The following is a 22,025-nucleotide window of genomic DNA, read 5'->3' on the forward strand; positions in this document are numbered from 1 at the left end:
GAGTGGAGAACATACCAGTTCTTCTGTGGATTCAGTCTGTCTCACTGTCTTCTGTCTCTTTGTGCGATTCAAAACTGACTCCATGATGTTTGAGATCAGGTCTCTGTGGAGGACACACCATCTGTTGCAGACTCCTCATTTTTCTTTCTTTCACTGAAGACAGTTCTTAATGATTGTGGCTGTGTTTTAGGGCTCATTGTGATGCTACAGAATGTGGCTGATTTTTCAGCACATTGTCATGCTGCATAATGAATTTGGTACCAATCAGATGTGATCTGCATGATAGATAAGAATCTAAACATCTAAAGTGCCTAGAAAGTCCACTAGCAACATATTGGCCAAGTATGTGTAAACATACTAGCCCTGTAAGGACAAGGACGACAAGCATGTATGAAGTTTTACACAGGAATAATTTTCTCTGTATCAGTGTTGTCAGTGCTCTATGCATCTTAACTAGGGGTAAAGTTTTACCACAACAGCTATTCAATCGACCTGTGACTCCCACACCTGCTTGGGATGTCATGTTACACTCTAAAAGATGTCAGAAATTGGAAATCAAAAACAAGACTACCTGCACACTGGTAGCATTGATGTACAAGTTTATTCTGATGAATTGACAGAATTATCTTAGATATACTGAAAAATAACTTTCCATTCAAGTATAGAGCATGCACTTTGGTGTGGTTACATGGAGAAATATTGTCTCTTGACAAGCATTGTGAAGATAAAATACAATATAAGAGCAGTAGAGTCATCTCATTCATCCAGGTAGTAAGATATCAAATGCAACTATCTGCTGGACTATTTTTAGTGGAGCTGAAATTCTGCTTCACAACAAAGTCCAATGGATAGTTTTACTTCTACATGACATATGAGAAATGTTGTGGCTTAGGCAGTGAAATTCACAACAGTAACATAGGCTTTGTATTTCCATAAAATAGTGGAATGTGTCTTTCTATCAAACTGCTATGCATTAGATGAGGTTTCTGTGATAAAATATTACTCGAGTGAAACTTTGTGAAAACAGAAATTATTCTTTCCCATTCACAACACTTGCTTTTTTTTCCCTAAGAGGGTCTGAGCCCTGAGGAAGTCAGTACACCTCCCTAAGAGGATCACTTTCTCTGGATTACAAGCAAACAGAGACACGTTATAACATCTAACATTACTCCAACATCCGGTCTCTGCACATGCCACAAGCCATCATGTTTTAACACACACACAGTAACCACTTGTCATGCAGTAAAAGCTGTCACTGTGACGTTAGGGCGTTCAGTATTTGCTGGCAGCATGTCAGAGGTGTTGACTCTGCATTACTTTTAAAGGTGTTTCAGCTATTCTGTCACCCTTGTGTATTTACTGTAAATGGGGGTAGACAAAAACTGATCATTATTAACTTGTGATTTATTCCCGGGAGGTTATACTGGATTATTTTAGAATGTACAAGTGAAGCTAATGAACTGGTAACTCAGTGTAAATACCAATTTTAGAGATTGTTTCACACATAAAATGCATAGTATGTAGCAAGGCAACCCAACATACTGCAGGTGATGGCTGAGTCCATCACTGTAGTATTAAGGAGGCTACAGTATGACGTCAACAGTTTATGGGGAAAAAAAAATCTAATTTTATAAAACACAAACTTGATTTGCATAACATTACAGAAAATACATTAGTAATACATAAAATAATACATGTTGGTGGAAGAGATATTATATACACATTCAGTACACCTGCATTTTTTATCGCTTTGTCTGGGTTTACTCTATTATAAAAGAGTATCAGTAACATAAGTCAAACAGGAAACAGTTTTTTGGCATCAAGACACAAGTTGGCAAACAGTTAATCAAACTGTCAACACAGCTTGTAAGTAATTATATTATCCCCATGTTTCAATGTTCTCTTAAAGCTCATGTTATTATTAAATACAGGACCATCATTGTGTATGTTTCTGTTTATACTGTATATATATATATATATATTTTTTTTTAATTTTATTAATGAAGGCCATCGCAGTGAAATAAGGCAAGCATATGAAAAATGTACAGTGCAGTATTTGAGCCAAAAGGATCAAAACAGGTTAAAGTTGAACCCACCAATTGAATGACCAACAATCAGTCAGTTTCAGGCTCTTGAAATGATCCTCAGTGCTTAGCAGCTGCAACTGAAAGGACAAATAGTGGAGTGTTCCACTGAAATAACAAACCTAAATTTAAAATAACAACAATATAAAACAGATTAATTATATCTAATATGATTGTCAATTCTGGAAATGTGACCACCTCACAGTCTCATCTTTCCCTCCCTACTGCGGCTCGAATGTATGTTTACTTCCGTGCAACAGTTTCAGAGAGCTTCTTCAGTCTCTTCTTCAGCTCCAGAGGGAATTTCTCATAGCACTTCTTGCATACTGGCTTCATGTCAAACTCCACAAACTTGTTCCTGTGGAAGAAAGACAAACATTAGCTTAGACATTAGATGTTGTCACTCCTAGTACGAATATATACTGTATGTGTCAATGCTATGTCTAATGGCATGAAAAATGGTTTGGCAAACTTGCTGGTTTGAAGCTGCACCCTAGAACACTGCCAATCAAATATTTCATAGCCTTACAAATCACCCGTGCAACAGCATATACATTGAAATGTTGACATGGAAAACAAACAAAAAAACAGAAGATTGTGGTCATTGAGTACTAAAGTAAATATTGTGAATGGCATTTCTTCTTGTTGAAAAATCATACTGAAAAGCATTTAGTTTTGTTTGTTTTATAGTTACAGAGAATTTTCCTTTTTCAGATTACTTCTAAATTACTTTTATGGTCAAATTTTACTAATATCATCTTTCATTCCATAATTAAGTACCACTGCCCCTGCTCCATACCTTGGTTTTTACGTCGGCCAAGGAGGTTATGTCTTTGGTCCTATTTTGTATGTTCATAAGTTAGCTGAATAAACCCAACATTTTATTGACCTTTTTATCCAAGACACCCAACCTGAAACCTGCTCACAGATTTCAGCCAACTGGATGCAGTTGCACATCTAGCAATATTCCAGAGGATCCCTGACCACAGTGGCAGAGTGATTCTTGAACATTCTTGATATGTTTTGATGAACTACACTACAACTCCTGCACTTTCTTGAATGAAAACAATCAGGCCCATGTTCCCTGAGACAAACATTGCTATGTGTACTGATATTCTTTAGATCTACATACAGATTAAAATTTTCTAAACATTTTCAGTGATTAAAATAACACATTTAGAGATCTGAGTGCCTTCTGGTTGTTTTCTGTACTAAATGCTATTAATTCCACTAACACTGGCCAGCTCTCTAAACCTTTCCCCAAAGCTTCCCCTGGACGACATTCCCTCCCAAAGCAGATAATCGCTGGCAGGACCGGGGCACGTGTCAAATCCAGTGGGACCTTGGCACTTACACAGCTGCGGCCAGAAAGCTGCCGGAAGTGATTAAGGTTTTACCCTTTATGCCCAGACAGACCGGGAGACCCGAGAAACAAAGCCTTCCTTCCCTTTACCATGTGACTGATCTGATTTTCCTGTTTGCATAGCACAGGTTAGCAGTACCAGCCTTAATCCTGACTAGTGTTTCAGAATGAGAAGTGGTTATGTACTGAAATATTTTCAGTGGTAGCTCACTCAAATCTGTCCAGTCAGTGTATATTCACCTGCTTAATCTCTGCTTTAAAAAGCCAAAGGCATTAATTCTGACTGTGATATGAGGAATGAAAGTGGCATGGAGCATGTTTGAAATATGATGACATGAAATAGAAGAAGAATAAAAACATAAAGGAAGAAAGATGGAAACTGACCAAAGGAAGAACAATGGAAATGAAGAGAAAGGAGAAAGAGAGGATCACAGACACATGGGTATCAATTTCTTCTTCTTCTCTTTTGAGTCACGCTCACGCTTGGCCAGCCGGCGTTTCATGTCGTCTGGCAGGCGTTCATAACAGTGTTTACACACTGGCTTCAGATCCACCTCCACAAACTTATCCCTGACAGAGCAGGGAGGAAAAAGAGATGGCGAGAGGTTTGAAAGAAAGGGGAAGAGAAGAGGAAGGGCAGTTGGAGAGGAGAAGGAGAGAGACAACAAGACGGCAGGAATAAAGGTAAGAAATAGAAGGAGGAGAAGTGAAAGATAAAAGATAAAAGAGAGATTAAAGTTGAAGAGAGGGCAAGGGAAGGAAAAGTGGTGCAAGAGAAGCATACAAGGGAACAAAGAAGTGGGATTATAAAAGGGAGGAAAGATGGAGAGACAAGCCCACAGAAACACAAAGTTAAAAGAGAAAGGTGAGAAAATCAGGAATGGACATGTTTGAATAACAGACAGTTAACAGCAGCAGATAGTCTTAAATGCAGAGAAGTTGTGAATGACAAAAATTAGAAGCAGCAGAGAAAGCTCGGCCAATTCACATGAGAATTCCTGACAGTCTTCAGAGAATATAATTAATACCTAATAAGTATTAAAAAAAAATCCAGGCTAAAATGTGTGTATTGATCCCACACATATAAACGTTATAGTGCGTCTCTTAGACTCTCTGCATTACTTACTTGAGGGTGAGCTTGGTGTTGCAGGTAGAGCAGGCAAAACAGTTGACACACCAAGCCTTGTTAAGAGCAGACACCACTGAAAAAAAATACAGTCACAGTCACATGAGACACTGACCCAGATTATTATCATATGACTAGTTCTGAATCCAATTTTCAAGAAAGAACCTTGTCAACATGTATAAATCAAATAAATGTAAGTGTATGAATCCAACTACAGTCATGATCATGTGAAAGAGAAGCACATGGTAAACAGTGCTCTAATGAGCACTAATATCAACAGGGCTGCGCAATGAGCGACATTCACATATATTTTCAATCTAAACAAGTTTCCTCACCATCTCCTTCAATAACACGGTTGCAGTGGTAGCAAACATCTCCAAACAGCTGAGCGTGGCAAGGGGAGAGAAACACAGAGAGTGAGCAGTGACACATCTCATGAGTTATGAAAATATGCAACACAATGCAGCAGTGGTAGTCCTCATCATGGGTAAGATAACACTTTCAGATGCCATGCAAACAAACACAGGCTACAGAAGCATTTTAAAACTTCATGAGTACATGAGTTGAACACCTGATCCCATAAAACTTTCTAACACTAGGTGGAGTCATTACAATGATGAAGTCGTTTTCTTTCTGCTCCAGCACAGTTCATATTTCTCTCACAGATATAAAACATTTTACTGCCAAACTTCATCTTTTTTCTATTATTGTTATTAAAACTTATTAAAAAAGAAAAAAATAGTGCCAACTGTGACTAGTTCAAAATTTTTGGCATCTGGCAACATGTTGAATATCTCACCTAGAGTCCCTCATGTACACAAGTAAAATCTGTGGCTCACCCAAAAATATTGTTTGTATTCTTTATTCAAATATCTACCTGGTGTTTCAAGTAAAAGTGAGGATTAATAGAAAAGTTGGCCAAAATAGAGCATTCAACTGAAATATTACAGACTAAAAATGACTTCTCTGATTGGAAGGTAGACTACAAATGTATAACTGTTTGCAGCCAACTTAAAAATTTCAGATAGGTCAGACTTTCCCACATAACTACCCTCCATAATCAATCTTTCCATCATCACTTCATATTTGAGCAGCCTGGGTCAAAGGCACAGTTACTAATCTTGACATACTATAAATGGAGCCAAGAGAGAGAGATTTCATGACAGGCAAAACACAGCAACATGTTTCAGCTTCTTTTTGAGTATTCAACATAAATATTCCCAATACGGTTGAGTGTTACCTGGTTGTAGTGCGTTTCACAGTAGGCCAGGCCCTTGCGCTCGTAGTGACGGTGTCCCAGGAAGGGTTTCTCACACTTAGCACACACAAAATGCTGCAAACAAACCAATGGCCAAGCACACATGGTTAGCACAGCCATCTGTCAGTACATTATCCCATTCAGACCATGTCACAGGCAGCAGCACAGTCTGGCTTTGACATTATCAGGTCAGACCACAACCAGATCAGTTCAGCCCAGATGTCCTGTTATTGCTCGCAAACTGAATATAGAGAGTAGAGAAGCTGGACAGAATAACAACCTCTAGAGGGTGCAATAGTCCTCAACACAGACAGGGGGATTTAATTGTAGGGTATGACACAGTTTTTTGATAATGAGCAATTTAGTCCCCACAGTTAACTCAGTGAGGACCCCGTACGTATTTGTGTCAAAGAACACCATGGACCAGAGAGCAGAGTTACACCAATATCAATTTTTGAAGCCAAATCAAAGGTGATATTTGTGATGGAGGGTGTTGCTAGCCAGTTTTTTTGGCAATATTCAACATTTTTAAATTTTCAAAATGAAGAACTGAACTGAATCTTATTCTTGTAGAGTATAAAAAGCCTCTGACAGATCACTGGATATAATTGGACAATAAAACTCTTCAGAGACCCTAATCAACCCATTTAAACCCAAATTATGCCCTGCTACACCAGTACATGACTTTTACCTTCAGGATCAACACATCTCAAACTTCATGGTGAAAAGCTGGAATTTGTAAAACTTCATTAATTAAACCCTTTTACCCCTATTGTAATTCCAGACAAAATAAGTTTATAAGGAACAGTAAATAAGAAAATGATTATTTATTCTCATTTCAGCTGGTTTTTTTTTTGTGATATTCAACGTATTAATATTTACATTTAAAACAGATTAATATGGATAAGATAGAATTCTGAAAAGTAACTAATTAGAGGAAACTGGGTTGAATATATGATCTAGCAAGACAAAAGGCAGTCTGGCCCGTAGCTGTCAAGACATTATGCTGTGATGGACAGACAGATAGTGAGCTGTTTGATAAAAGTTATATATTAGTGTAACCCTTATATGAAGATGATTCTAGCCAGGCAGGGAGAAATGAGACACACGGCAGCAGTCAGCAACAGGCCAATCCTTAATCCCCTCACCATGTCAAAGTGTCTCTCACAATAGGCATGACCACCTCGCTCATAAAACGGGTGGCCCTGAAATGGGCGCTCACACACAGTGCACACATGATGCTACATGTGGATGAGGGAAGACAGGAAAATGGCCATAAATTGTGAGAGAAGATGAGATAAAGATAAAGAAGGTGGTTGAATGATGCCAGAGAGAAAAATAAATATAGAGACAGACTGCAGATAATAGAGGAATGATGCACACAGCTTTGAGTTTAAAGCACTGGACCTAATTGTGGAGATAAAGCTGGCAAAGGTATGAGTCACATTTTAAAGAGCACTCAGTAGAATGAAATGAATAGAAATACAAATGGATAGAAAAAAAACTCTGGTCATAGACATACAGAATGAATAGCTATTTCAGATACACAAATTGCATTTCAGAATTATTGGAAATATTGGGAACCTCAGAGATAATGTGCTTATATTAGACCTCTACTGTTCATATATACAGAAAACAGGCAGTAAAAACTACTTCAAAAGAATATAGGCAATATATCATTTAAAATGTAATTACATCTGAAAGCAATCTGACAATAAATACTAAGTAAATGTCTCTAAATGCACTTTCCTGGATGTGAGTGTGAAACCAACGTATGCATTTAAGTAAAGTTTACTATGCTCAAAATAACTGAAGTCATATCCAAAAGGTTTATAGTTTAACATCGCACCTCCACATGCCACTGCTTGCCCATGGCATTGACCACACGGCCCTCGATGGGTCTCCTACAGGCCCCGCAGATCGGGACACCCATCTTGTCATGGCAGGGCAGACAGTAGAGCTCCCCCTTCAGCTCCCTGGCATCAGCAGTTAGCTCCTTACTGCAGAGACAGACAGAAATACAACTAGATCAGTTTTTTGCCTCTGGTAACACAAAATAATACAAATGCAGGACATGAAAACACATTTCATAGTTACTGATTAAAACTACAAAGAAACATTTGTTTATGCATTTGAAAGAACTCAAAACAATGGTGATTTTAATGATGAATTTACATTTACGTAAAAAGAAGAAAACATGAAATAAACCAAAAACAAATCTGGCTCTTACAAGATAATTATATATCTGATACAGTAAATTACACCGACACTGTGTTACGCATCATTCTGTGGGGAGTTGTGTCATAATCGTAATGCAATTAAAGACAACACCCTTTTCATATAAGATAACATGAGACACTCATTCAGATCACTTCATGGGGACATGACAAGCAACTTTAACAGTTACATCATGTGTCCAGCAGAGAGCACTATCAAGCCTATCATTTTGAGTCTGACTGAAAGTGCTTCATGTGGTGAGTTTTTATTATATCATATATCATGAGGGGGAGGTTTATAATATTATTATATTGTTGTATTTTATATTGGAATTGTTGTTTTTTTAATAGTCCATAAATATATTATTGTATTTTATGTTTCAGGTATAAATGATGCTGTCAATAAAGAGCAGTGCAAACTTTTATTTGTCAAATGCCAAGGTATAATGTACAGTAAACAAAGTAGTGAAATGAGGGTTGGACTCATCAGCCTGTGCAAAACTGCAAAAATTAAATCAATTTTTTTTCCCGATATTATCAAAATTGCACATGGCAGGAAATATCACAATATTTGATATTATTGAATATCGGCCCAAGTCTAATTTATTAGTCTGTAGGTCTGTATAGACTATGCACTTGCAACCTATTTTTGTTGGATCTCATCTGCTACGTTTTTATGATAACATTATTTCATCAGGGAATTAGAGTTGCAACAAATATTTACATTGTAATAATAAATTTGATAATCACAGGTGAACTCTCATCTCAATATATTCAGCCCACTGGATCCTAGAATCAAAATGTCAAAAACATCAGAAGTGCAGAATCGTGACTGCATAACAAACTAAGTGTAAGTCTGGCATGGAATTAAAAGACCTCTCTGTCTGCAGATGTGAACAAGTAGTGCTTTCAGGACTTTCTACTCTCACTGTTTTGCTGCTGTGAATGATTTGTGAGACTGATACAGCGGGCCAAGTTTGTTTACCCGCAGTTGTTGCAGTTGAAGTGATCAGGGTGGTAGGGGTCATTCTTGAACAGCAGAGGCTGCTCGTCAATGATAGCGTGACACTTCTGGCAGATGTACTTGCCAAGGCCCCGAGCTTTCTCTCTGTTGTGGCATGGACGACACAGATGCCTGATGAAAGAGAGAGAGAAAAATACAGAAAAGCAGAGAGATACCGGATTAGATACTTTAGCAATTCCCTAAATTGAATCAATTAAGGACTGATTCCAACTAATATATCAATGTGATACAACTGATGCAGAGATCGGCACACTCAGCAGCAGCACTAAATATAATCCATCCTTCAAAACCTTGGGTTCAGCAGCCTATATAACCAGAACCAAGATTAGAAACTTAACTGAAACTACAGTGAGTTTTTCTTGACACAGAACACTTGACCAGTTTGTTCAGAGTGTCACCCTGACATCGTTTACAGTACACAACAGCGAGCTGCAGTTTCCTTCTCTCATAATACTGGCCTTCACCTCAGCTGACACTTCATCATAGTTTTTGAAGCAACACAACTGAGCGAGTTCAAAAAGAAGAGAAGAGATGAGTCTTGAGTCAGCTTGGTATAATTGCATAGTAGTCATAGAAACATAAGTACCAGACAAAATAACCTTGTAGACAATAATAACTGATATGATTGCACAAATATAACCAGTGAAATTATAGTGGCTGGTTGTAAAGGGACTGACCTTCCAGCATTCTTCACAAAACCAACATCGGCTAACACGGCCTGGCAGATATCACAGCAGAAACAGTCCGGATGCCAGCTGTTGTTCATGGCCTTGATCACACGGCCGATGATGAACTCACCTGAAAGAAGAACAACAGAGTATGGAGAACCTGATAGTGACAGAACAGCTACTTAGATATTTATTTAAAGGGCATATACTCAAGCCTACATCCACAATAGGTAAGAGCAGGTAAAGAAAATGTAAAGATGGTATTCATTCACTTTTACTGCGGTTCTAATACTTACCACACTGGTGGCAGCAGGGAGCAAACAGCATCTGGAAGTCATGTTCACAGTATTTCCTGCCTTCAAACTGTCAGCAGAATTCAATCAAATTGTAAGCAGTTAATTAAATTGCACAAATGTACATTAACACATTAAAAAGGAAATCATATTAATAAACAGTGTATTCCTAAAAATCTATATATGCAAACTATTTCTAATATTATTACTCAAGAAGACTGAATTGTGTTGATAAAAGAATGGCAAAAAAAAAAAAAAAAAAACCCAGATAAAAATGAAAAGGTATATCTCAAAACAGAACTGTCACCTGGCACATGGTGAAAAAAGAATAAAAATCTGAAAGATGGATGACTACATTGGAATGGTTGATCTTTACTTGATCTTTCTTTCCGTATGAGCAGCACAAAATGCAGATGTGGGTTTCAGTATTCAAATCATTTGCTTAAAGTCACAAGTCCCCGTGTGATACTGGTCAGTGCAAACATGGCTGTATGTTGTACTGTATAAACACTCTGGTATTCCAAACAGCCATCAGTGCAACATGGCTTCACAGTTGTTGCACAAGAGCATTACTTAACAGAATGGATGTTTGAGGACATCGAAAACTGCTTTGTAGAATTTCTAATTTCTACTTCACCATAAGTCATGGTAAATAGTCCTTGGTCTGCATTTTAATTTTAGGATTCTTCTCTTTAGATTGTTACAAGATGTTTCTGAAATGACTTTATTATCATTCTAATGTAGGTGATTTCACTGTATAGTGCTATTTAAAGTCTTACAATCTAACAACTAATAAACCAGTGATGCTCAAAAACAGACAAGATGGCAAGAAGTAAATTTACTTTGAGACTGTATCCTGTTGTAAAAAACAGACTTTGTACTCTAAAAGAAAAGGATTTCTCGCTTCCCTTTGATACAGATTTTAGAGCTATCATCTAATGGTCATTAAAGCAAATGCAGCTATGGAGGTTTCTGCATACCTCTGATAAGCAAAGGTTTTCTGTCTACTTTAAATCTACATACTCAGCAACAGTATGATCCTACGTCAATCTATTCAATTGACTGTTGTTTATTTATGGCAGTAGAATAGGGAATGAGAAATTAATGTCACACCCCTTGCTTTGATGTTTATATTGATCGGAGCAGTAGAGACACTTTCTTTTGATAAACTGACTTACATAAATAGCATCAGGTCTTCTGGAGCCTGGTGCAGAAACAATGGGCCTTGTGTCAAGGCTGTGAGCAAACAGCTTACTGGAAAGGGGCTTCAAATAATTCAATAATGCTTTAAAGTTGTGCTCACCCGTCTTTATTTACCTCACCCAGAACTGTGTTTACATTCTTTGTCTAAGAGATGTGCACTAACAACAGCCTTGCACTAAACAGTGATCATATTGCCAGTAACATCAGTTCATCAGTTTGTTAACCCTTCATAATCACTCTATATGTATTTCAAGATGAAAAAAGAAGTGAAACCATGGTTACATTTATCTTTTTAGACGAACTTCTGTGTTCAGAGGCAGTATTCATATCTCTGAAAGTATTTATCTGTTCACACACACTTTAATTTGCATCTTGCACCGTTACCCAGGCATGTCAAGACTGATCAAGGCAATCCCATGTTTATTGTAACCCCTTACCCTCTGGATGTGCTTCAACCTGTCAATAGCTGCATCACACATTTTCATTGGATTATGAAAGTTGAAAATCAGCAGATAAAGTGTTACCTCATAGAAGAGTCCCTCTGGGAACTGTTGGAAACACTGGGCGCACACAAAGCACTGCTCGTGGTAAAGTTCCCCATTACTGTTCACTATCTTCTCTGCCGGGGCAAAGCCACTCTTGCAGCGCTCACACATGGCATTGGCCAGAGCATTGGCCATGTTGCTGAAAAGAAAAAAAAAAGCATCATAATTAGGATCAAAGTGTAGTTACATAATCAAAATGGATATAAAACAAATTTTACTATATCTCTTCAGATTAATAAAAAATAATGTATCTGATTTTTCCATGCATCAGTTCTACATGTTAAGTCATGTACATGTTTAGGTTTATTTGTCTCTGTCTCTTCTTAAACACACACACACACACACACACACACACACACACACACACACACACACACACACACACACACACACACACACACACGCACACACACACACACAGAATATCTTAGTTCCAGGTTTATTTTGGCTCTACCGATGAGGGTGTGGGGATCAGTGAGGTGGGAAACCTTAATGTTGTCTTTTGAAAGACAAGCTGAAGTTAATGTTCATCGGCATTGGATCTGTAACAGCAGTTGCTGTAAGTGATGTGAGTACACGCACAGATATGGGGCATTATCATATAACATGACTAATTGATCAACACAGCAGAACCCCAGACCACAGATGTGGTCACACCCAAAAACCTGCCGGAATGCCTCATGAAAAGGTATTTATCTATATCCTCATTTTCTGCTCGCTATCACATTTGGTCTTCAAAACACATAATGATGTTCTCTGTCTTTCACCTCACAAGAGAAGCCATTTATACACATGATGTACACAACACTGACTGAGTATTAATGATTGGTTTTTGGTCCGGATTTTCAAACAGAAAATCATGGCAAATGATCTGGACACATACTAGGAGTCACTTTTTTCCTAGATTAATCTTCAAACTGGATAAATCTATGGTGAGAAATGTGACATGCAACTGCTGAATTGTACATTAGTTTATATTTACAACACCTAGTTTTTATAGATGTTGACAAGGTTTGGGATTTTGAGAGAACGGAAGTTATGCTATCATGTAAACACTGCTTAAAGTTGGCCGATTGATCCAGTATCTATCTGACCAGCCTGAATTAATTCTCAAACTATAAGTTTTTAAGACGTTAATCCAGCAAAAAGGGGAATAATTTATTTTCACTATAATTCCATCTATAAGTAATACAATGACAGAATGTATGACTATTTTAGTCATGGTTTTCAAACACTTTCTGTAATAAAACATCTAAAAGCAAACATCTCAAAATCAGATGGGGGTCTGTGGTAATTTGTGTCAGTTTAGGGGTCCTTGATGTGATAAAGTTTGAGAACCACTGATCTACTGTATATCATCATACTGCCCCAACACTACCATTAAAGATTTATGCTTAGGCTGAACCTTGGACTAATTAATGATGGTCCTATCATAATAAGGATGAGTCAAAATAAAGGGCTTGAAAACAAACTACAGAAAGACAACAACAAAACTTTTCCAAACTGAGCATAAACAGTCAATGTACAAAACTGCAACAAACTAATTAATCAATAGTAAATGTCCTAATTCTGATGCCCACAATAACAACACTGCTTAATACCTTAGGCAAAGTGGAAGCAAATTGGATTAAGCTGCAGACAGAGATGTTGAGTGGGGCCCTCCTGGCTCCTCTGCTTTGTTTGAAAGGTCAGAATACCAAAGTGTATCCAGGCAACACACACACACACACGAACATGTAAGATTTTTATGGAGTGATGCCATCTGTTCATATCAACTTGGGAAATAAACAAAAATTCCAAAAGCTCCCAGACACACTGCTCATCGTCTCTCATTTTTTGGGCTTTACTCTAAATTCCTCATCATTTTAACAATGCACATTTCAGTTCTACCACATCTTGAAGTATCTGCACTACAAACAAGGGTAGCTGGCATACCCTGAAACAACATGTAGGAATAAGCACAGCTTCCATCTGGGTCCACTCCTCACAAACTTATCAAATACATTTTGTTCTACATACCCTGTCCGTGCTGATATCACACACACGGACAGCCCTGCCCTGTCCAAAGGATTTGTGGGAGGAAGTGATACATCCCTTAGGCATTTCCACCCTCCTATCTGCATCTAGCACCCTGCATGAGTTAGAGACCAGCCCATAAGCAGTTTTAAGACTAAAACAACATAATCCAGTGCCATGGGTAATTCTCCCAGTCCTTGTTGCTGTAAGCCTCCTTCTTAAAAGGATGTAGACAGAAGGAAACAGTGCAGGCAGACCAATTAATCTAAAGGAGTCATTAACATTGCGAGACAGATGTGACATGATCCCTCACCAGCTTCCCACCAGCTGCTAACTGTGTTCAAATCTTGCAGTCTTGCAGTGGTGGCAAAGAGATTTGTCACCCTTCACAATCTAGACTCCCAAAAACAGCATGCAACTTCACTGACTTCAGTTACTCTACCTTAAGTTTTGGCTGAATTGCTACAAATGTGTACCTTAAATTAAGGAACACTGCAGTGGCATGAAGTAAGTGAACCCTTTGGAAATACCTGCAATTAAATTTATATGAATTTGTCCTAAATTATGATCAGATCTTAATCAAAGTTACAATAATGAACAAATACAATCTATCTTAACTAATAACACACAATTCATTGTTTTTGTTCTTCCATGAAACATCAATCAAACATTCATAGTAAAGTTTGGAAAAAGTATGTGACCCCCTCACCTAATGACATCAACAAAAGCTAATTGGAGTCAGGAGTTAGTAATGTTGGAGTCCAACCAATAAAACAAGATTGGAGGTGTGGGTTAGAGACACTTTGACTTATAAAATATACTTTAACATTTGGAGTTTTTGCAAAAATGAGATCTCAGAAATTTATGATCAAGAGTTGTTGATTTGCATCAAGTTATTAAATCCACAGGTTCACTTACTTTTTCCACCATCACTGTGAATGTTTAATGGTTGATAAATAAAGACAAGATTGTAATTGTTTGGGTGTTAGATTAAGCACACTGTGTGACTTAGATGAAGATAAATCACATTTTATGACCTGTTAATGCAGAAAAAGAGGTAATTCCAAAGGGTTTACAATTTTTTTCCTGCTACTATACACATTCACTTACATTCATGAAAAACATACTCCTGTACCCCTATTTCTTGTTGTGGAGGCTTTCTGTGATGTCGCTTGACACTACCACATATTTAAAAAAAATATTTTGTTTGTGGCAAAAACATCTCCCACACTGGTTGGCAGATTTCTCCACATATGACTCTCCTTTCACCCTGTTAAGCCAAACGTGCTGGCTTGTGACTATAAATGGAGTCTGGTTGTCAGCAATGGGAAAGGATGCAGACTATCACTTCTGTTATGAATACATTATGTTCCCTCCACCCTCCCTCCTCCAGTCTCCTCTTGTTTTCACTTCTCCTCTTGTGCATCTCCATTATTCTTTTCTCAGTGTTTATAAACCTCTGCATCCCTAAATTTATAGGCTTTAAAATGGCCCATCAATAACAGTGACGTTCTAATCTCGCCACATTTTCATATACTTGCTATCTTTAAAAATTCACACAAGTTTAAGTTATTTTCAACTGTTGTGACAATGCCATGGAAAACTGCGACCCAGACATTGCTGACAGCTGTCTGAATATTCAAAGCTTAGTAAATGTATTTGCTGATAACAAATCTTATGTTCTTACTTACCTCATATTGCCTTCTCATATTCTTTTTTTTTTCTTCTTATTTTGACCAGCCCTGTGTCTTCACATTGTGGGTACCAAAAGTAATTACTGAAACCAACTCTGTTGAAGTTTTGTGTTTTACTCAATTCACAAGTATAAATATCCAAATAGTCAGAATTGACCAGGTCATACATCAAATTTGTCTGTGGTGGACAGGGTTTTTTATGTATTACCACTAGTCACTAAAGTCAGACATTTTCAAACTTTCCCAAACACAGGGGGTTTAATGTTTCCATGACTGACAAGACCCTCAGTTTACTGTCTCATCTTGGTCACTCTAATGATGGCTGCTGCTTGCTCATCCTCAGCTCTGACCTCTTACCCCGAATTTGTTTTTTTTTTGCTCCCGAGCTCCAACTGAACGTGAGCCAGACACCTTCACCCAAAGCCTGTGATGAGGCCAGATTGGTCAGAAATACAGTATGTATATTTAGCCTTCCTGTCCTTCATGCACACATACTTGGAATACCAGTTGGCATAGTCTACTTTGCATAACAACTCCCCCCTTGGCACAAAAATAGCCCCTCCTGTGGCACACAGAGTGATCCCTGGACAAACATGACACCTAAGGCAGCTTAAGCAAGTCAAACTGGCTGGGTAAATCCAGGTGTTAGAATATAAGGATTCTTCACATTCTCTAACACCACAGTAAGATTAGAGTATACTGACTAATACTGTGTCAGTCTATGAATTCCTTAACACACACACACACCTCCACTATAACATACCATTTTTCCTGCACTGTCATCTGTTTAACTGTATTATTCTTAATCTTCGATTGTAATTTAATGATGTAGAAAATAATCCAAAACCATCACAGCACCAAGCCAGAGAAACAACCTACAGCTCATGTCCTGGTCCATGACAGGCCATCAGAAATAAAGTTAGACTAAAACGAGAAGTGGGTTTTAGTAGGATGATGATGATGATGATAATGATGATGATGATGATGATGATGATGACAACTTAAAGTTGAGGAGTGTCCAAGAGAATTAGACTTGACACTTTCATATATATCTATACACCTACAGGCATACCAACAGGCATACCTTTTGGCTGGACTAGAGCTCTTTTAAAGAGGATGATGCAGGCTTTACTGCTGGTTTTACAGGCTGCTGAGTAAAATCTTTTCACACCACACTGGTAGGATTTCTCTGGTGAAACATCTCATATATAAAGTAATCATAAAGACACTAACTGTTTAGGAAGCAAATTCCAGTAATCAGAATTGATTTCATAAGGGCAAGTGTCATAATCGTAAACCTTTTTTTAGGTTGAAAACTTAACTGCAGTGCTCTTACCCCTGTCCACGACATTGTATACTTACAAGCGAGCGTAAAAATCACAAAACTCCTTATAGACTTTAACATCGCTCTTCCTCCTCTGGGACTTGGATACCGGGACTTCAGCCTCTCCCACATCCCCACCCTGAAGCCTCTGGTGGTAACCGTTCATCTCCTCATGAGGAAAATGGTCCAGGGCCTCCCTATCCTCAGGTATAGAGGGCGGCAAGGAACGACCATTCATCTCCAGACTCTAATGAACACTCTAATGAACACTTTGAAATAAGTGCAAAAATCCAACACTTAACACTTGTAACACTTGTATTAAACCAACTGCTGTCAAAACTTCTAATACTCCAATAAAAATCCTCTATGCTGGTTCAGTGGTAGTTTCCAGTAATGAGAAGGGGAATCCAGTAAGCAGTGGCAGCTGTAATCCACAGAGCAAGAAGGAGACAGAACCACTGACCAGACTGCGCTGGGAGTACTCTCCTCTCTCTCTCCTCACACACACCCTCTCTCACGGACACACTCCCTCTTTCCCTCATTCCCACATCAACTCTTTCTCTTTTTTTTTCTCACACACATACACATACACTTAGTCTGCCCTCCTGTCACACTCGCTGTCTATTCTTGGGAAGGTTACTGAAATTAAAGAGCCCACCCTGAGGCCTGTCCAGACAGAGGTCACTGTGCCATGACGCGCACACACACACACACACACACACACCCACACACACACACACACACACACACCCACACACACACACACACACACACACCCACACACACACACACACACACACACACACACTGTTCTGTGTCACAAACAGTCTTTGGCTAATATCTACCCATGCTATCAATTTGCATATGACTGTATTTGCGTGGTAAACAGCTGGAAGTCTCAGCTTTCTGGGAGATATAACAACGTGGCTCCAACTCAATATTGCGCAAAGTGGGAATGTTGCACTGCAAAGCCAATATAAAAAGGAAAAGGACAAATAACAACCATGTGTTTGACATTGTTGAATAAATAGAATAAAACAGGAAATCAAGTAGCAGTATGTTTAGATAAACATACATGGGTTGAAATTGGAGCTAGATATTGTCTAATCTGTGTCACCCTCCTGATATGAAGCCAATGCTGTTTGTTGAATTTTATTTATAGTGTAACTGACACTGGTTGGAAAAACCTGAATCCTGCATCTGACCATTTCAACTGCATGCATGCTGCTCTTGTTTCACCATCACCCACCAACATAATATCTCCTTCCTTTGCTCCTCTTGTGTTGTTCACCTACTTACGTAGCAGGACATCCAAAAATCTAATAAGAGTTTGGTATGTGACAAACTAACAAGTGCCACATTTGGCTTTGAATGCCAAAGTGAACATACACTGGCTAGCTGAGATGGAATCTATGCACGCTTTCACATTCACGTTCACTGTTTCCAAATACACTTTAACCCCCTCGAATGATAAACAATGTCATGTGATTATTAATGGACTTCCTATTTTAGGTAGTAAAGGTCCCTGACAGGATTCAAACTCAGGACATAATGGAAACATGGGATGAGTCTTCTCCAAGTGAGTCAACAGAACGACTTGAATATCATCGACGTTAGAAATCCAATATTGGGCTAAGCTTTGGCATTCCTCTAAACCCATGAATCTGTGTGTCCTCTGGGTAAATGATAGCTCTTCATGTGGTCACACTCAACTGGCATCTCAAATTAACGGCCACTTCCCAAACCATCAAAACATGAAGCCAGATCTGGAAATACACTCCAGTGAAACAAACAAGTTTGAGGCTCCATTGGAGAACAACCGCTGTGTTCATCCTGCAAAACTATAAGGGACAGACAATGAACACAAGTGTCAAAACTAAAACTATTGTGTTATAGTCCTGTGTGTGTGCGTGCGTGTGTGTGTGTATGTGTGTGTGTGTGTGTGTGTGTGTGTGTGTGTCCCAGCTGAAACACATCTCCAAGACCTTAAGTATAACAGTCTTCTACATTACTCCATCATTCTACAAATAGACATTCAGTGGAGCCTTAACTCCAAACTAGGTACTGGCAGCTGCTGTTTTGTGTCTGTGTGTGTGTGTGAAAGAGAGTTTGTATACATAGTAGAGGCCAACTCTGCCTCCTCTGAGAGGGGCTGCCAAACTGCGCATAACATCCTTAGTCATTTATTCTCATTTTTTATTTAAATCCTCAGTTTTTATCAAAACTTGCCAATTTGGGGATGTTTTGTTTTGTTTCTGAATGTTGTAATTAAGATTTTTAAAGGCTGTTTAAACAACTGTGTTGTCTAACAAGAGACAGTCTGGGTTTTGACATGAATGACATAATGAGCCAAACATTTCGCCAGGCAGCATTTTAAGCTTCCAGAGCCTTTCCAGGTCATTGTCTCCATATCAAAGTCACGTGCTGTGTGGGGGGGTCTCATCCACTGGGGCCCAGTGTTGAGTGACTGGGGTACAATGGGCAGAGGGTGGGTGCCTAACAGGAAACACGTCTTTCCTCCTGATTGCAGTTAATGCCATGTTGCCGAGTTCCACCCTAAAATGAGAGCACATGAACTGTGCAGCTCTCTGCTGTCCATACTGACACAACAAAGTGCATTGTTCATGTTTGATTTAGTTTACAATTAACACCGCAATTAAACATTATTAAGCATTTCAATCATATATTTACAGAGTTGAAATGATTAGTCAATCACTTAGAAATGTTTTGTGATAATCTGTGGGACTGTGGGATTTTCTGAACATGGTGAAGACAGGGTGGAATATCACTTTATATAATAAAATACCAGGTTCAAAAAGGAGGGGCCTAAATTTTTGGCAGTTTTGGTTTTCACCTGGTATATTGAGACCATTTGAACTGGTGAGTTTACCTTGGTTCATATGTGGCCTTTACTAAAACATGAATGTGTTTAGTTATGGAATAGACTAGACAAAGATTATGGCACTACATGGTCACAGCCATGCAAGTCTTTCTGCCGTGGGATCCTGAGTAGTATTGTGCCAAACTACATGGGATAAAACAGTGTATTGCTTGATGCTGTTTGTCCCACATACTGTATATCGGATTGGTCCCAGCGTTAGATTTAATCTCGGACATGCTAAATTCGAGCTTTACTGTACCCCCGGCCTGTAAACATAATACAAACTGAATTTTAATGAAATTTTGTCCAGTAGTAGCACAGCATTAAAATCCAAACACTCACATAAAGCAATAACAAGATATTTTAGCAAAAAGGGTATTAGTTGTCACTGCCTGATAGAGAGAGACAGACACATAGAGAGAGAGATGGGGAGAGAGAGAGAGAGAGCGACTGAGCGAGAGAGAGAGAGAGAGAGAGAGAGAGAGAGAGAGAGAGAGAGAGAGAGAGAAAGAATGTGAATGCCGATATGAATGTCAACCTGAGCTTAAAAATGGCTACAGCAACTGTCAGCAGTCGACAAGGTGTCTCTGGTGTGTTCCCACTGCGGGATAGGATTTTGAGACTTCCTTATGGGGCCATTAAAGTCAAAAGGTCATGTCACCCATGCTAAAGAAAAAGATGTTGGAAATATACTGTTCCAATGAACTGACCTCTAAGGCTATTATGGAGCTAAAGCCATTCATTTTCCAACAGAGGGGAGATTTGTGCTTATTAACTACTGTAGTTACTCTCAACAGCTCGTGTGGGCTCCCGCAGTCAGAAATATGTAACTCAATAACACACAGTTGCCTATTATATAATTTGTCTATTATATTTTCCATCTGAGAAGAAAAGCCCTTTACAAAATCTAAAACAACCCATTACTAAAAATAGGCATTAGTGAATCTTTGTGGCCTTGACATTTAAATATTAGATCATGTGAACAAATAATTGCTAATTCCATTAAAAGATTATTCCTATGGACATTTATATAATGTCTCAAAAAGTGATGCTGCACTATACAAGTAAGTGTTTTGTTTCCAGTGGAAGCCACACAGACTCTAACACTGTCTGATCTTCTCGGCACAGTAACTTTGGGCCTGTACTGATGATGAAACTCCATTTCCTAGATGATCCTGGAGGAGTTTGTTTTCAGTTTGTGCTTGGTTGCTGTTTAATTTTGATTGGTCTGATTAATATGTCTTTAAATTCTTAATTCTCTCTCTTAAGACCTCTGTTTTGATCTCAGTTAGCTCGGAATAAATGGATTCTAGTCAGTGTCAAGGCACCCTCTGACATTGTATGACGTCTGTTCCTTATGTGCACCATATATAATCATTCCTATGCTGTTTAACTTTCACTGTTTCGAGATTCCCCCATGACCCTTCAAAGACAAGCAGGTGCCTGTCTCTGTGGGAACCTGGGCAAATGTGGTGGGAACACAGTCACCACTGTCACATAAAAAAATACACACAGACATGACATGTACATTTTCACAGTTTCAAGATTCCCATTTTCTTTGATTTGACCCACACTGGTGGATCTAAATTCCATTTCAATAGATACCGGTCAAATTTGACCCAGAAGCACTTGTACAAAAGTATAAAAAAAATGTGTGTGCATTTTGGTATATTTTGGGTCACTTTAGGAAAAGTAATCAAATTTCAGGCTAAAAAAATGACATTTGGGGTATTTTTACTGCTGTCAAATGTCAAAACGGGTCATATTTGACCCAACAGTATGTAAGGGTTAATTTGGCTGTCTATCTGATACTGATGGATTAGGTTATATAAAGTATAAAACAAACATGATTCCCCATTTTCAAATGATTCAGCCACAGAAATCAAAAAGGTTGGGAGTTGGTTCAGTTCACCACTGCACAGGGTTATATTATTTTCTCAATAACATGAATGAATGGGACTTTTACAAAATTTTAACTTGAAAACTTAAATTTTCCAATAGTTAATATTTCAAACTTTTTGTTCAGTTTTCAATATAGCTCAAATTTACTTCCACCACTAAATCTAAAACATTGCTTTGCATCCAGTTCACTTTGTGATATTGTGCAATTAATCTGCAAGTATTTTGATTAATCAGTAAGTAATTTTTTAAGCAAAAGTGCAGAGAAATGGGCCTTTTCTTTTGCTTTTTTTCTAACATTTTAAAAAATACATGATAATGAAAATAACTGTAAATTGCAAATTCTTTGTAATTTCAATAATCATTCAGTCATAATCTGTAATTAGAACATACAATCTTGCAGTGAAAAGAAATTTATTATACAACACTTT

General features: G+C 38.2%; 1 protein-coding gene across 5 annotated transcripts in view; it reads right to left on the reverse strand.

Annotated features, from left to right (window-relative positions):
• Positions 1-582: 582 nt before the first annotated feature.
• LOC111218163 (LIM and senescent cell antigen-like-containing domain protein 1) overlaps positions 583-22,025 on the reverse strand; it is a 32,717-nt gene continuing 11,274 nt past the window's right edge. For 3 of the 5 annotated variants that reach the window (XM_022740310.1, XM_022740311.1, XM_022740309.1), the window contains exons 2-11: positions 11,760-11,919; positions 10,036-10,102; positions 9,749-9,869; positions 9,033-9,182; positions 7,681-7,831; positions 5,814-5,906; positions 4,909-4,957; positions 4,574-4,649; positions 3,832-4,017; positions 2,359-2,442 (exon numbers count right to left, since the gene is read on the reverse strand). In XM_022740310.1, the coding sequence (XP_022596031.1) occupies positions 3,876-4,017; positions 4,574-4,649; positions 4,909-4,957; positions 5,814-5,906; positions 7,681-7,831; positions 9,033-9,182; positions 9,749-9,869; positions 10,036-10,102; positions 11,760-11,919 (1,009 nt within the window). In that variant the 3' untranslated portion in view covers positions 2,359-2,442; positions 3,832-3,875. Of the gene's footprint in view, positions 2,443-3,831; positions 4,018-4,573; positions 4,650-4,908; positions 4,958-5,813; positions 5,907-7,680; positions 7,832-9,032; positions 9,183-9,748; positions 9,870-10,035; positions 10,103-11,759; positions 11,920-16,852; positions 17,433-22,025 lie in introns of those variants that run through there. The other 2 variants (XM_022740307.1, XM_022740308.1) reach the window with 2 other exon arrangements.

This window comes from Seriola dumerili, unplaced genomic scaffold (genome assembly GCF_002260705.1).
Source record: "Seriola dumerili isolate Sdu_G_001 unplaced genomic scaffold, Sdu_1.0 BDQW01000052.1, whole genome shotgun sequence".
In the NCBI taxonomy this organism is placed as follows: Eukaryota; Metazoa; Chordata; class Actinopteri; order Carangiformes; family Carangidae; genus Seriola; species Seriola dumerili.